Raw genomic sequence first — 17,193 nt, 5'->3', positions numbered from 1 at the left:
AGAGAAACCCTGTCTCGAAAACAACAACAACAACAAAAAAAAGAATAACGAATGCCTGACAAAGACAAGTTATGGAGGAACCTATTTTGACTCACAGTTTGAAGGTCACGGTGGAAGTCAAGGCTGATATCAGGAGCACGAGTGAGCTGGCCACATTGCACCCTAATTCAGGAAGCAGAGCCATGAATGCTGGTGTTCGGTGCCATTTCTCCTTTTAATTCAGTCCAGGATCCCCGCCCTTGGGATTGTGTGGGTCACAGTCAAGACTGTACCACCTCCGCTTACCTTCCTCACAGATGTGCCCAGAGGTTTGTATCCTGGGTGATTCTAGGTCCTGTCACGTATTAACCATCACGCGCTCCAGAACTATGTCTAAAAAGGAAAGCGCCCTCCAGATCAGAAGCATGTCTCTTAACACAGAACTTTTCCTCTGCTGGCCTGAAATTTCGCTGAGGCTTCGTTGAGTTCCGAGCTTCTCCGGAGACCGACTGGTCAGGCCCCGCCCCAGGCTTCCCGCGCTCGGTGCCCATTGGCTGCCTTGTTGGTGGGCGGACCCCTGCACGGAGCTCAGCGCCTAAGGACGAGGCAGAGGCGAGGGAGGTGAGGGTGGCGTTCGGAACTGCGCGCTCTGCGATGCCCGGGGCCGGCGTTCCCGCTGCGACGCCGAGCCCCACGACCGGGGCTGCCGGGGCGTTGCAGGTGTCGGACTCCCTGAGGCGGTGAGCGTTCCCCTCGTCCCTGGTGCCCCGAGCAGCCCAGCGCTAGAGCTTTAGGGGGCGGGCCGCTAGGTCCCTTGTAACTGTCAGCCATTCCCTGCTGCAGCGCTGAGTGCTGGGCGTGTGGGAGGTGGCTGTCAGTAAAAAGCCAGGGACGCCAAGGCCTGCGCCCTTGGCGACACCACCCCCTGTGCTGCGCAGGCCCTTGGCCCCGGACCCGGCCACACACCCTGGCCAGTCTGGACCGGCTCAGCGCGAAGCTCTTGGTTCTGCGAAGGAGCGCACGTGACGGGGGTGAGGGGGTGGGGGGTGGGGAGTGGGTGGGTGAGAGGACAGGTGGAGCGGTGGCCGCGCAATGGCAGTGCAGCGAAATGGCTGGGATGAGCTCGGCTTTGAAAAGCTTGCTCTTGAAAAAAAAAAAAAGACACTTGCATAACTTGCTGTGGCTCAGCCCAAAATAGTTTTTGATGTCAAGATTCGAACCGTAGACGTTCGAATGCAAGATCGACCCCCCACCCCCACACCCTGAAAAAAGTAACTTTCGAGCTTTCTTTCTTGGTTAGTAGTTCCATCATCAAAGTTCGCGGGGTGGGGTGGGGTGGGGAGAGCAGCGGAATCTCGGGGGGTGGAGCGCTTGCCTAGTCTGCAAAGCTCCCTGAGTTTTCTCCTCAGCCCTTTAAAACAAATATTGAATGGGAAAAATCAAAGGAGCCATGCACATTCATGAAAGGCTGTTTTTGTTTTTTCACTTGTGTGATTTCACCCACTGCCACTCACCCAAGTTTGGATTCTAAAAGTGTTTAATCGCCTCTCCTCCCCCCCCCCCGACCCCCGCGACTGACATGTTCCTTGAGTCAAGAAGGGGCACTGTTTGCATGCAGGCGTTGGAGGAACAAAGTGGTTCTTAATCCTTCTGACTGGAATCCCCTTTCATTTTTCTATGTGGAGCTGGCTGAATGAATGCTTGGAGGGATGAACTGCATTGCTCATACTTAATCCGACTGACTTGCAGTACCCTATTGCGATCTCTCAGTCTTTGGGGGTGTTTGTGTGAATTCTTGGGAGTGGAGAGAATGACAGGCATTGTGGAGAAAGGGAATGCTTTCGTGTTATGTCATCCTTGGCACCAAGTTTTTCTGAGTCACGTTCTGGTGACAGTTTCAGCCTGCCTTGCCCTTTCTCAGGCCCCTGGGTTGGTCTGAGAGAAAAGGAGTACATCCTTATCTAGTAAGGGTTAGAGAAGTCCACCGTCGGCATTAGGCGGCTTTTGTTGGTTGTTTGTGCTGTGACTTAATCTGATGTCTTCGAAAGTGAGTGCCTATTGGAGATTGTGACTACTACAATTATTGTTCTTACAAGGGAGGGGGAACTGGAATGGACAAACACTAGTTTTATTCAGTAATAGGAAAAACTCAAGCACTTTGAATGCACCCTTTCAAAACCAACATTGCTACAGAGAATTTGCTTGTGAAATGCAAGTGCTCCTTGGGGTGGTTTGGATGGGAATGACCCCCTTGGGGTGGTTTGGATGGGAATGGCCCCCGTAGCCTCTCAAGTGCTCCTTGGGGTGGTTTGGATGGGAATGGCCCCCGTAGCCTCTCAAGTGCTCCTTGGGGTGGTTTGGATGGGAATGGCCCCCGTAGCCTCTCAAGTGCTCCTTGGGGTGGTTTGGATGGGAATGGCCCCCTTGGGGTGGTTTGGATGGGAATGGCCCCCTTGGGGTGGTTTGGATGGGAATGGCCCCGTAGCCTCTTGTATTTACATGCTTAGTCCCCAGTTGGTGAACTATTTAGGAAGGATTAGAAGATGTGGCTTTGTTGGAGGTGTATTGTCACTGGAGTGGGCTTTGAGGTTTCAAATGCCCACACAGTGCCCATTCTCTTTATCTGTGCCTGCTGCTGCTGGTCAGGATAGAAAGCTCTCAGATGCTGCCCTAGCGCCCATCATGCTGGTTTGCTTCCCACCATGATAATCAACTAACCTTTTAACAGTAAGCAAGCCCATAATTAAATGCTTTCTTTTTAAAGTTGTTTTGGTTATGATGTCTCTTCACAGCAATAGAACAGTAACTAAGACAGCTCTTAATTTATATTTTCTGTTCACCTTGCTTATCCATAGGCTTAAAGATCATGTTTTGCTATCCTTGCTTGTCAAGATTTTTAGTGGTTTTTTTTTCCGAGACAGGGTTTCTCTGTATTGCTTTAGAAGTTGTCCTGGAACTCGCTCTGTAGTCCAAGTTGGCTTTGAACTCACAGAGATCTTCCTGCCTCTGCCTCCAGAGTGCTGGGACTAAAGGTGTGAGCCACCAATGCCCAGCTGTGGCTCATGCCTTTAAGCCCAACATTTGGGAGACAGAGGCAGGAGGATCTCTGTGAGTTCCAGGACAACCAGAATTACATAGTAATAAAGGGGCTGAAGAGATGGTACAGCAGTTAAGAGCATTGGCTGCTCTTCCAGAAGACCTGGATTCAATTCCCAGCACCTAAATGGTGGTTCACAATTGTCTGTAACTCCAGTTCCAGGGGATCCAACACCCTCACACCAATGTACATAATTTTTTAAAATTAAATTAAAAAGAATATACTAAGTTGTTTTTAAATGTGTACTATGATTTGTAGAATGACAGAGTATGCTGTATCTCATCCAAAATAATTTTAAATGTCAGGATAACCACTGGAATGCAACATTTGCACTTTCATTCACCAAATAGTAAGTTTGAGTTATCATATTTTTGATAATGTATCATCTTTCATTAAAGAAATATTGCAAAAATTAAAAAAATCTAAAAATACCTAGTTCTAGTTTCCTTGCTGTTCCTATGGTAAACACTTTGACCAAATGTAACTTGGGGAGGAAAGGGTTTACTTGATTACACTTTCTGGTCATAATCTGTCATTGAAGAAAGTCAGAGCAGGAGCTCAAGGCAGGAACTATGGAGGAACAATGATTGCTGTATTGCTTTCTAGTTTGCTCAAAGCTAATGCACAGTTAGCCTTTTCATGTAATCTAGACCTCTTGCCTATGATGAGACCACCCTTAGTTGGCTGGGCCTCTTACACCCATTAATAATCAAGACAGTCCTTTAGAGATATGCCCACTGGCCAGTCTGATCTAGGCAGTTCCTCAATTGAGGTGCTCCTGTGAGATGACTGTAAGTTCTGTCAACCTGACAATTAAAGCTAAGTAGGACACTAATGCTTTCAGTACTCAATATTGACTATTTTTACAGTTGTCTCCAGCTTGCTTTCACCCTCAGCTCAGCTTTCACTTTTGGAATGCTAGTAGTATGGCATATGCAGTTTTAGGGGTGAGTGAGTGGAAAGCCTGATAGGTTGTATTAAAAGTTCAGTTTTTCAGCCGGGCGTTGGTGGCGCACGCCTTTAATCCCAGCACTTGGGAGGCAGAGGCAGGTAGATCTCTGTGAGTTCGAGGCCAGCCTGGTCTACCAAGCGAGTTCCAGGACAGCCTCCAAGACAATACGGAGAAACCCTGTCTCGAAAAACCAAAAAAAAAAAAAAAAGTTCAGTTTTTCTCTATTGAAATGTTAGTACCACCAGAGATTCAATGTTTGGTTAAATAAGAAGCTTATTTACATTTACTATTATTATGACTAGGTAAATAAGATTAGCTTTAGAGCCAAATGATAAGCTGAGACTGCTTCTTTTAATTCATTTAAATTTCCATCATTCTTTGACTTTCTCCTCCAAATATTTTAATGCCATCAAATAGGCCAGGCAATATAGGGGTCTGTTGGTTTCATTTTTTAAGACTTCGTCTTCCACACCTTTAATCCCAGCACTTGGGAGGCAGAGACAGGTGGATCTCTGTGAGTTTGAGGCCAATTTGGTTGATAAAGTGAGTTCCAGGACAAGTTCCAAGCTACACAAAGAAAGAAAGAAAAAAGGACTGCTTCTTCATGTCTCCCAACTTTGTACTCTTGTGTGCTGTTTCAAGGCAAATATCTTTAAAGAGGTAAGAAAATAGATTTGTCCAATAGAACAGCATGGAAAGAAACCATCAGCAAGAGCTCTAGGAAATCAAACTGGAATTCTGAATGAAAAGTCTAGAAAATAATGTTATCTAGCTTTGAAGTATAGTCATAGTTCTGGGCCTTTTTTTTCAGATTTATTTTTGTTTTATGTGTATGAGTGTTTTATTTGTGTTTCTATGAATGCACCATATACATGCAGTGTCTACAGAAACCAGGCGAGCACATCAGATCTCCTGGAACTGGAGTTACAGACCATTGTGAGCTGTGAGTTGGTGTTAGGAATTGAGCTTGGTTGTTCTGTAAGGACAGTGAATGTGAACTGTCTCAACAGTCCGAGTAGTAGGTTGTTCTTGTCATCTTTCCTGGTATAATTAATTCCTTTGCTGTTAGATGCTGTTTTGTTTTGTTTTGTTTTAAATAGGGTTTCACTGTGGGTTCCTGGCTGACTTGGAACTCACTATGTAAACCAGGCTAGCCTCAAACTCACAGAAATTCACTTGACACCGCCTCCTGAGTGCTGGGATTAAAGGCATGTGCCACCATGCCTGACTGGTTTACTCTGGTTTTTTGTTTGTTTGTTATTATTTTGTATGTATTTTTGCACACACATATGAAGGTCAGAGAATAACTTCTGGAGTCAGCTCTCTTCTATTATAGGTTCCGGAGACTGAGCTTAGACAGTCAGGGTTATGTGGCAAATTTTCAGCCATCCTAGTTTACCATTTTGTTGAAGCATTTAGTCCAGTTACTTTCTAAGAAAAGATAGCTTTTTTTTTTTTTTTTTTTTTTTTTTTTTAGTTCTTACATGTCTTGAACACATTTGTGTTTGTGTAGGTTTGTATGAGTGCACATGTATGTTCAGGTGAATGTGTTTGTGGAGGCCGTAAATTAATCTCTGTGTTGTTCCTCAGGAGCTGTCCACCTTGTTTTCTGAGACAGGGTCTCTCAGTAAAACTGGGGCTCACTGATTAGGTAGAGTTGCCAGCACACACCAGGGATTTGCCTATCTTTGACTCCCCCAAGCTCTGTTACAATACCTCCTTTTAAAAAATAGGTGCTTATTATGTATACAATGTTCTATCTGTATACATGCTTGCACGCCAGAAGAAGGCATCAGATCTCATTATAGATGGTTGTGAGCCACCATGTGGTTGCTGGGAATTGAACTCAGGGCCACTGGAAGAACAGGCAGTGTTCTTAACCTCTGAGCCATCTCTCTAGCCCACAGTCCTTTTTAAAAGGGTACAGAAAATCAAACTCAGGGCCTCAGATTTGCTTAATGTGGTATTTTGAATGTAATTGGCCCCCTATAATCTCATAGGGAGTGGCACTGTTAGGAGGTGTGGCTTTGGCCTTGTTGGAGGAAGTGTGTCACTGTGGGGGTGAGCTTTGAGATTTCTTTTGCTCAAGCTTCTCTTCGTGTGACACTTAGACCGGTTCCTGTTGCTTGCAAGATCTTTTGCTCAAGCTTCTCTTAGTGTGACATTAGACCAGTTCCTATTGCCTGCAAGATGTAGGACTTGCAGCTATGTCTCCTGCACCATGTTTGTTTTCATGCTGCCACGCTCCCCAACATGATGAAAATATACTATATCTCTGAAACTGTAAGCAATTAAATGTTTTCTTTGTAAGAATTGCCATTGTTGCCGGGTGGTGGTGTATGCCTTTAATCCCAATACTTGGGAGGCAGTGGCAAGCAGATCTCAGTGAATTTGAGACCAACCTGGTCTACAGAGCTAGTTCCAGGACAGCCAGGGCTGACACACAGAGAAATCCTGTCTCCAAAACCCAAAAACAAACAAACAAACAAAAAAATGTCACTGTCACGGTGTCTCTTTACAGTAATAGAAACTTAAGACACATAGCAAGTAATTTTCAGTTTACAGATTACAGTCCATCTTTAAAGGAGGTCAGGGCAAGATCTCAAGGCAGAAACTGAAGCATAGACAATAGAGGAACACTACTTACTTGTCTACTTCCAGTTCCACCTTCAGATATATTTCTTATAAATCCCAGACCCACCTGGCTAGAGATGGAACCATTTTTAGTAGGTTAGGCTCTCCTACATAAATCAGCAATAAAAAAAAATGTTCCCAAAGATCATCTAATGAAAGCAATTATTCAACTGAAGTTCCCTCTTCCTATCTTTCCAGCCCTTAAAAATGTTTTTATTCTACCTTTATGCTGGAATTCTGGTTTTTTGGTTGAGCCCATCTCTAGATTTTCTTCAAAATGTTTAAGACTTAATTCCACGATGTTTGCTGTTGGTATTGTTTAAAAATCTGATGTCTGTTTCTTGTTCATTTACAAATGGGTTATATTTCCTTTTCAATAAGTTTTTAGTATCTTATTTTTGTTTTATGAAATTGTATATGTATGCAGTCATGATTATGTTTTGTTCTATTCACTGTGGTACATGTACTTTTATATCTTTATATATTTGGTGGTATTCTTTCCACTCTGAGATCCCCTTTGTCAACAATTAGTTTGGTTGTCAACTTGTTGCACCTGGCAAGAAATAAGCCCTTTTCTCACCATGTTGGGTTTGGTTTGTGTTTTATCATAGAATGGATAGTAAACTAGGACATTGTTTTTTCCTGTACTTTGCTACAATTGACATTAGCATAATTTCTCCTTTATTGTGGCCTTTTAGTTTTGAGTTAGATTTTTGACCCTTTGGATCAATCTTTTAAAATTTTTATCCTTCCAGTTTTTTTCATCACTTTTTATTGTTTCCCAGATTCTCCAGGCTATTTTTAAAACTCTGCCACTGTTCTTTTAATATTTCATTTTGATCATCATAGTCTTAATTTTGTAGAGCTCTTTTGTATTTTGTGGTTGCTTCTTTTTTATAGCATCTTGCATTTTTTGCTGTTGTTGCTGTTTGAGACAGGGTTTCTCTTTGTGTGTTAACAGTTCTTTTCTCAAATAAAACTTGGGTAAACAAACGTGTGTGTGTGTGTGTGTGTGTGTGTGTGTGTGTGTGTGAGTGTGTGTGTGTGTGTGTATCTCGGTAAAGTTTCTGATCAATTCTTTACTTCAATCTTGTTTTGAGACAGGATCTGTCTTCTACTGTTGCACTGCATTCTCCAAGCTAGCAAGACTTCAATCTCTAGCTTTTCCTGTCTCTGACTCCTACTTTATTGTAAAAATGCTGGAATTATACATGAACTACATATAGCATACTGGGATAAAATTCAGGTAATTAGGCTTGCATAGCAAGTGCTTTCACCCACTGAACCATCTATCAGGCAGGAACTCTGTTTTTAAAAATATCACTCTTAGTTTCATTATGCCAATGCTACATTCTATACTATACATTGCATGTAACTCTATAGGAGTTCACATTGATACCTTAGTACAAGGGAAATTATGTCAGGTTTTTGGTTTTAGGTCAAAGACATTAGGAGCTACAAGAAAAATGGAGTAATTATTCCTGGTTTCTATTTTGCTTTTTTGAGACAGGGTCTCACATTGTTCTCCTGACTGGCCTGGAATTCACAGCCCAGGGTGTGAATACAAGAGGTGACCCTCTTGCCAAAAACTCCTTAGTGCTGGGATTATGGGAATGAGCCACCATACCCAGTCTGGATTTTAATTTCAATTATTTCAATTTCAGATTTAAGGACTCTAACAATAAATGCTTGGTTTTCTGACATGTCTGAACCATCTGTCATGATTTTAGACCTTTGGATTTTCTTTTATCTTGGTCACTTCAGTGGCTCCTATAGATGTTTTTATGTTATCCATCGTTAGTGGAAGGCATAACAGAAACTTAGCTATATTCTTGGATAGGATGTTGTCTTAGTTTGCCTTCTATTATTATGCTAAAACTCCATGGCCAAAAGCAACTTGGGGAGGAAAGGATTTATTTGACTTACAGGTTACAGTCCATCATCAGGAGAAGTCAAGGTAGAAATTCAAGGCAGGAACCTGGAGGCAGAAACTGAAGCATCATGGAGGAACACTGCTTATCTACTTTATCTGCATGGCTTGGTCAGCCTGCTTTCTTATATATTCTAGGACCACCTGCCCAAGGATGACATCACCTACAGTGGACCAGCCCCTTCCACATCATTGTCAATCAAGACAATGTCCCACAAGCTTATCTGCAGGCCAATCTGATGGAGACATTCCTCAGTTGAAGTTTCCTCTTCTCAGATTACTCTAGGTTGTGTCAAGTTGACAAAAACAACAACAACAACAACAACAACAACAAAACTAACCATTGCAGATGCCTATAAAAATGTGGTGAGCACATTATTTTAATTAGTATCACATTTCTGCCCCTTTTTATTTTATTTGGGCAGTAAAGCTGCTTTCTTGTGGTGAATTGATTCATTATGGCAGTTTTACATATTTTTTTGGCCTGGTATCATATACCATGAGATCCTACTTCATGCAATCTCTATCAAAATCCAATGATGGCTGGGTGGGTGGTGCACACCTTTAATCCCAGCGCTTGAGAGGCAGAAGCAGGTAGAGCCATAAGAGTTTGGGCAAGCCAGTTCTACATTGTGATGATATATTTTTTGTCATTTATTAAAGCTTGCTTGAGGATTCAGAAAGCAAAGCCAGCTAGCTACAAGCCACAGAAGCCAGGCACACACCTTTAATCCCAAGACTCAGGATGAAGAGGTAGATAGAGCTCTGTTAGTTCAAGGCCACCATGACCTACTCAAGAGTGAAGAATAACAGAATTCACACCTTTGATCCCAGCACCTGAGATCATATGCCTTTGATCCCAGCATTAGGGAAGTATATAAAACAGGAGCAGGATCTCAGAACTGGCATTCATTCTCCAGACACATTGAGGATAGGAAGACATTGAAGTCTCAGGATTCTTCAGCCACACTGATGAGAGGCAACAGGCTGAGGTTTGGTAGAGCCAGGATTACCTTTCAGTCTGAGGTGGAGTAAGAGCTAGTGGCTGGCTGCTTTGCTTTTCTGTTCTTCAGCTTGAAGCTTAAACCCAATATCTGTCTCTGGGTCTTTTATTTTCCATGTTATACTACATAACAGGCCAGCCATGGCTATATAGTGATATCCTATCAAAAAAATCCAATGTTAGTTTGGTAGAAATTGGAATAAAAATCCATTTAAAATTCATGTGGAATCTTAAGGGATCATGCACAGCTAAAATAATTTTAAAGAACAAAGGTGAAGGATTCACACTTGCTGATTTTAAAACTTATTGCAAAGTTACAATAATTTAAACATGAAATGAGCATGAGGATATCATAAATGAAACTCTTGTGAATTGCTAGTGGAAATGTAAATTGCTTCAGTCTCTTTCCTAAAACAGGTTAAGCTGGGTATGGAAACACAGACCTGTGATGCCAGAACTCTAGAGGTGAAGGCAGGAGGAGAGTGAGTTTAAAGCCAGTCTGGACCAAAAACCAAGACTGTCTCTAATAGTAGTAGGCAAGGAAAATAAATAAAAAACATCCCAGCTCCCTCTCTCTCCCCTCCTTTCCTGCTCTCCCAGCCACCCAGCCCCTCACTCCATACCCCAGGGAGGGTGAGACCCTCCATGGGGGATCTTCAGAGTCTGTCATTTTATTCAGGGCAGGGTCCAGGCCCTCCCCCAACAGTCCAGTCTGAGAGAGCATCCCTCATTGTGGGATGGGCACCCAAAGTCCATTTGTATGCCAGGGATAAATACTAATCTACTACCTAAGGCCCCATAGATTGCCTAGGCCTCCTCACTGACACCCACATTCAGGGGGTCTGGATCAGTCCCATGCTGGCTTCTCAGCTATCAGTCTGGGGTCCAAGAGCTCCCACTTGTTCAAGTCAGCTGTTTCTGTGGGTTAAATCAGCCCAGTCTTGACTCCTTTGCTCATCACGCCTCCCTCTCTGTTGCTGGCTTCCAGGAGTTCAGTTCAATGTTTAGCTGTATGTGTCTGCCTCTGCTTCCATCAGTCACTGGATGAAGGTTCTAGGATGGCACATAAGGAAGTTGTCAAACTCATTATTAGGGAGGGGTATTTAAGTTAATCTCTCCACTATTGCTTAGTTTGCCAGTTGGTGCCATCTGGAAATCTCAGTAGTGCCAGGTCTCTCCTCAAACCTATAATGACTCCCTCTATTATGGTATCTCTCATCCTGCTCTCCTCGATTCTTTCCCCAACTCAACCTTCCTGCTCCCCCATGTCCTCCTCTCCCCTCCTCTTCTCCCCCTCTCCCCCCTTCCCCCATACTCCTAATCTGCTCAGGAGATCTTGCCTCATTCCCCTTCTCTGGGGGATCATGCTTATCTCTCTTAGGGTCCTACCTGTTTCTCAGACTCTCTGGCAGTGGGATTGTAGACTGGCACTCCCCTGATCGACATCTAAAATCCATACATGAGTGAGTACATACCATTTTTATCTTTTTATGACTGGGGTTACCTCACTCAGGATGGTTTCTTCTAGTGCCGTCCATTTGATGGCACATTCCTTTAATCCCAGCACTGGGGAGGCAGAGGCAGGTGAATCTCTGTGAGTTCAAGGCCAACATGATCTACTGAGCAAGTTCCAGGACAGGTTCCAAAGCTAGAGAGAAACCCTGTAGAAAGAAAGAAAAAGAAAAAAGAAAAAAAGAAAAGAAAATGTAACTGTATAGCAGAGAAATTGCTTTTTGCAGTGGGCAGTGGTTAATGTGGAGGTGTATAATTGGTCAAAGCTCTAAGAACAATGTTGAGTGCTCAGCCTGAAACGGGACATTTGTAACAACTTGGCCAAGACTCAGGAAACATTGTGGAAGAGTGTTCAGGCCTGTCTAGTGGTAGTGGAAGGAGGGAATTTGTGGTAGATATGATCAAGATACATTGTATGCATGTACAAAACTTTACAAGAAGCCGGGCGTTGTGGCGCATGCCTTTAATCCCAGCACTTGGGAGGCAGAGGCAGGCGGATCTCTGTGAGTTCAAGGCCAGCCTGGTCTACAAGAGCTAGTTCCAGGAAAGCCTCCAAAGCCACAGAGAAACCCTGTCTGGAAAAACCACAAAAAAACTTTACAAGAATGAATTAAAAGATATTCTATTAGAATGTGTACATGATGTCTTGGAAAAACCACACCAAAAAATGTATACATGGGCTATGGTGACACACCTTTAATTCCTGCACTCAGGAAGCAGAGGCAGGTGAATCTCTGTGTTCAATGCCAGCCTGGTCTACAGAGCTAATTCCAGGACAGCCTGGGTTACTCAGAGAAACCCTGTCTCAAAACAACAACAACAACAAATCTCAAAAAATAAACAAAACAAGAAAAAATGTGTATGTTGTGGCATGTATCTGTAATCTCAGCACTCAAACATCTTAGGCAGATATGTCTCTTACTACATCAAGTTCCAGGCTAGCCAGAGCTGCGTAATAAGACATTATAAAAATAATCTTTCTTCTAAAAAAATGTTCTGATGTAATACACTGCTGGATTAGGTCAAGAAAACCCAGGATGAATTTGATATAAAGAGCCATCTTTAGGAGAGGTGGACTTGTCTTCAAGAGTGTGGTATGCTCTAGCAGAGGATCCAAGCTCATTTCCCAGTAAGTGGCTCACAGCTGCCTGTCACCTCAGGTCCTATGAGTTTTATCGTTTTTTCTGGCCCTTATGGGCACCTGCACACATGTGCTCTACTTATCTAATCTTGAAAAAAACCTATATAATCTAAAAAAAAAACTATCTTCAAATAGTAACAGAAAAGTCACACTGGCCTCCTCTAAGGAGTCTGGAGTAGCCAGTCTTGGCCTGGTATTTCAATAATAACCTGAGATGTGTCAGTTTTTGTCACTTTGCTTTTAAAATGATATAGATAAATCCACATACCAATAGAATACCAACAGACCACAATTATAAAAACCAGATAAAGCATCAATCTTAAAATTGGCTTTGACTTTTTTTTTTTCCATGGAGCCTTGCTGAGATGAAGTTTTCAGTACATTACAACAAAGGACCACGAGATGGCGACAGAACTCTAAAATAGTTTTTAAAAACTAGCTTTGGAAAAGATCTGGTATTGCCCTGATGAAAGTAAAAGGTTTTGTTTTGAACATTTAAAAAATTTATTTTAGAAGCACTCTTATTTACTTAGCCATCTCCCCATTCCCTCGCCCTCCCATCCTCCCATGCTTCCCACCCACCCTCCACCCACTCCCCAGGCATAGTAAGGCCCTCCACAGGGGATCATCAAAGACCATCCCATTTTTGGGGGGAGGGCCCAGACCCTCCTTCCCGTATCTGGGCTGCAGGTATCCCTCCATAGGGAATGGGCTCCCAACGTCCATTTGTGATCTAGGGATAGCTAGGGATAGACACTGGCTCCACTGTTAGAGGTCCCATAGACTGCCTTGGCCTCCTAGCTGGCACCCATATTCAGAGGGCTTGGTTCAGTCCAATGCTGGTTCCCCAGCTTTACGAATAGGGTCTCTGTGCTCTCACTAGGTCAGGTCAACTGTTTCTGCGGGTTTCTCCAGCACTGTCTTGGCTCCTTTGCTCATCCCTCCTCCCTCTTCGCAGCTGGATTCAGGGAGTATGTATGGCTCAGTGTTTGACTGTGGGTGTCTGTTTCTGCTTAGATCAGCTTGGGTGAAGGGTCTAGAATTGGTAACCAAGGTAGTCATCAATCTCATTATAGGTGAAGGGCAGTGCCCCCCTCTGTCTCTCTGCCTCTCCCCCTCCCTCCCTCCCTCCCTCCCTCCCCCTCTCTCTCAGAAAGTAAAAGATTGAAAATGTCCCTTTCAGAATTTATGGATTTTTTCCCAATGCTTGCTCTGGCTAGTTTTTGCAAGGCGTAACCTTTGTTTCGATAAATAACACTGCTAAAGAGTGAATTTGATGTCTGTGAATAAATAACACTAAGTAAATAACACTGCTAAAGAGTGAATTTGATGTCTGCTTCAGGTTCTAGCAGTCATCAGTATTGCCTCCTTACCTCCTTGCTGTCTCGACATCTCTGTTATGACCTATAGTCCTTGATCCCTGCCAACAGAACTTCCAACATAGGACTGGAGAATGGCTTAGCAGTTAAGAATGCTTGTTGCTCTTGCAGAATTTGGTTCTCAGCACTCACATAGCAGTTCACAATCACTGGTAACTAACTACAGCTCCAGAGAATCCAACCCCATCTTCTGGCCTTCTTGGGTTCCTGCATACGTGCAGTGCACATAAATTCATGCAGATATATAAGGAAGGGTATATGAAAGGGTTTGGAGGAAAGAAAAGGAAGGAAAGTGTTATAAAATAATTTTGATAAATAAGCAATTTTTAGATTAAATCTTTAAAAGAAAAAATCAGTCATAAACCAAGTAATGCTGTGGTAAGGGAGTGGATTCCAGAAGCTCCTTGCTTGTGTTGAAATATAGCCCATAACTTATGTTTGTCATTCAACAATCACTCACTTTTGTGTCTCAGTTCCTCTTTCTGTAAAATGGAGATAATAGTACCCATTATATTGGATTATTCTTGGGATTAAGTGAGTTAAAAGTGTGAATGAATTTAGAACAATCTTAGCACATGAAATATAAAATTTTATGGAATTAAAATTTAAGTTATTTTATATTCATGTATAGAATTATCTCAGTTTTATTTACTAACTAGAAGAAGGGACTGCTGGGGATTTTCTGTGATAAAAAAAAAGTCTAGCCGGGAAGTGGTGGCACACGTCTTTAATCCCAGCACTCAGGAGGCAGAGGCAGGAGGATATCTGTGAGTTTGAGACCAGTCTGGTCTACAAGAGCTAGTTCCTGGACAGCCTCCAAAATCACAGAGAAACCCTGTCTCAAAAAACCAAAAAAAAAAAAAAAAAAAGAACGAAAGAAAAGAAAAGAAATGTCTAGCTGGGCAGTGGTGGTGCATGCCTTTAATTCCAGCACTTGTGCTTTTTATCTTAGCCATTCTGTCATATGTAAGATGGAATCTCAGAGTTGTTTGGATTTGCATTTCCCTATGGCTCAGTATTTTAACTATTTCTTTAAGCGTGTCTCTGCCATTTAAGATTCCTCTGTTGAGAATTTTCTGTTTAGGTCTATACCCCATTTTTTATTTCTTTTTTATTTTTGATTTATTAATTTATTTTCACATTCCTATCCCAGTCCCCCCTCCTTCATCTCCTTCTCCCCCCCATTCTCCTGACCCCACCTGTCATTTGCTCCTCGTAGAGGGTAAGGCCACCCCTAAGAAGTCTACTAAGTCTGTCCCATCATCTCCTTGAGGCAGGACCAAGGCCCTCCTAGCCTCCCCCCACTGTGCCCCTCCCCTCTGTGCCTAGGCTGAGCAAGGTATCTCTCCATATAGAGTGTGCTTTACAAAGTCAGTTTGTGTTTTAGAATTAGATCTTGGACTCACTGCCAGTTGCCTTATTTATTGCCCCAGCTGCATCATTGTAACCTGTAATCAGGATGTCCAGTTCAGTCTTATGTAGGTTCCCTAGTTGTCAGATCAGAGTCAGTGATCTCTCACTAGCTCGGGTCAGCTGATTCTGTGTGTTTCCCCATTATGGTCTTGACTCTTTTGTTCATATTATTGCTCCTCCCTCACTTCGATTGTACTCTAAGAGCTTGGCCCATTGGTTAGTTGTGGATTTCTGCTTCTGCTTCCATCTGTTTCTGGAAAAAGGGTTCTAGGTTCTCTGGGGTTTGTGGATTGTAGGCTTTGTATCTTTTTTTTTCTTTTTTCTTTTTGGTTTTTTGAGACAGGGTTTCTCTGTGGCTTTGGAGGCTGTCCTGGAACTCGCTCTGTAGACCAGGCTGGCCTCGAACTCACAGAGATCCGCCTGCCTCTGCCTCCCGAGTGCTGGGATTAAAGGTGTGCGCCACCAACGCCCGGCTCTAGGCTTTGTATCTTTTGCCTTATGTCTGGTATTAACTTATGAGTGAGTTCATACCATGTTTGTCTTTCTGGGTCTTGGTTACCTCACTCAGGATGATTTTTCCTAGTTCTGTCCATTTGCCTGCAAATTTTATGATGTTACTGCTTCTTCCCACTGACTAGTACTCCATTGTATCAATGTACCACATTTTTTTAAATCCATTCTTCTGTTGAAGGGAATCTAGGTTGTTTCCAAGTTCTGGCTATTACAAATAATGTTGCTATGAACATAGTTGAGCAAATGTCTTCGGTGTGAGTGTGCCTCCCTCCTTTGGATGTATACTGTATATTGCAGAGTCTTGAGGTAGGTTGATTCCTAATCACTATACTGATTTCCACAGTGACTGTACAATTTTGCACTCCCACCAGCAACAGAGGAGTGTTCCCCTTATTCCACATCCTTTCCAGCATAAGCTGTCATCAGTGTTTTTGATCTTAACCATTCTGATCAGTGTGAGATGGTATCTCAGAATGTTTTGATTTGCATTCCCTGATGACTAAGTATGTTGAGCATTTCCTTAATTGTCTTTACACCATTTGAGATTGTTCTGTTGAGAATTCTCTGTTTAGAGCTGTACCCCAGTTTTTAATTGGATTGTTTGGTACTTTGATGTCTAGTTTCTTGAGTTCTTTGTTTATTTTGGAGATCAGCCCTCTGTCAGATATGGGGTTGGTGAATATCTTTTCCCATTCTGCAGGGAGCCATTTTGTCTTGTTGACTGTGTCCTTTGCTTTACAGAAGCTTCTCAGTTTCAGGAGGTCTCATTTACTAATTGTTGCTCTCAGTGTCTGTGCTACTGGTCTCCAGTGCCTATGCATTCACGGGTATTTCCCATTTTCTATGAGGTTCAATGTGGATGGATTTATATTGTGATCTTTGATCCATTTGAACTTCAGTGCATGATGATAGATATGGATCTATTTGGATCTTTCTACATGTCAATATCTAGTTATATCAGCACCATTTGTTAAATACAATTTCTTTTTTTCAGTTTTATATTTTTAGCTTCTTTGTCAAAAATTAAGTATGCATAGGTGTGTGGGTTGATATACACCAGTCTTTGATTCCATTCCTTTGTTCCTCTTGTCTGTTTTTATGCCAATACCAAGCTGTTTTCACTACTATAGTTCTATAGTAAAGCTTGAAGTCAGAGATGGTGATGCCTGCAGATAACCCTTTATTGTATAGGATTGTTTTGACTATCTTGGGCTTTTTGTTTTTCCATATGAAGTTGAGTATTGTTCTTTCAAGATCTGTGAAGAACTGTGGTGGGATTTTGATAAGAATTGCATTGAACCTGTAGATTACTTTTGGTAGTATTGCCATTTTTTAATATGTTGATCCTACCTATCCTAGAGCATGGGAGATCTTTCCATTTTCTGGTATCTTCTTTAATTTCTTTAGTTAAAGACTTAAAGTTCTTGTCACATAAGTCTTTCACTTGTTTGGTTAGATTTACACCAAGATATTTTATGCTGTTTTTTTGGCTATTTTGTTGAATTTTTCAAAGAACCAACTCTTTGTTTCATTGATTCTTTGTATTGTTTTCTTTATTTCTATCTTATTGATTTCAGTCCTTAATTTGACTACTTCTTACCATCTACTCCTGGGTGAGTTTGCTTCTTTTTGTTCTAGAG

At 42.4% G+C, this 17,193-nt stretch overlaps 1 protein-coding gene across 4 annotated transcripts in view; it reads left to right on the top strand.

Annotated features, from left to right (window-relative positions):
• Nucleotides 1-619: 619 nt before the first annotated feature.
• Nucleotides 620-17,193, top strand: part of Znf638 (zinc finger protein 638) — a 102,085-nt gene continuing 85,511 nt past the window's right edge. For 3 of the 4 annotated variants that reach the window (XM_013114163.3, XM_013114162.3, XM_013114160.3), the window contains exon 1: nucleotides 622-719. In XM_013114163.3, the coding sequence (XP_012969617.3) occupies nucleotides 634-719 (86 nt within the window). In that variant the 5' untranslated portion in view covers nucleotides 622-633. Of the gene's footprint in view, nucleotides 720-17,193 lie in introns of all 4 variants that reach the window. The other variant, XM_013114165.3, reaches the window with a different exon arrangement.

This window comes from Mesocricetus auratus, unplaced genomic scaffold, assembly GCF_017639785.1.
Source record: "Mesocricetus auratus isolate SY011 unplaced genomic scaffold, BCM_Maur_2.0 Super-Scaffold_100676, whole genome shotgun sequence".
Lineage (NCBI taxonomy): Eukaryota > Metazoa > Chordata > Mammalia > Rodentia > Cricetidae > Mesocricetus > Mesocricetus auratus.
Note: the sequence above shows the minus strand (reverse complement) of the source record. Positions and strands in the feature narration are given on the sequence as shown.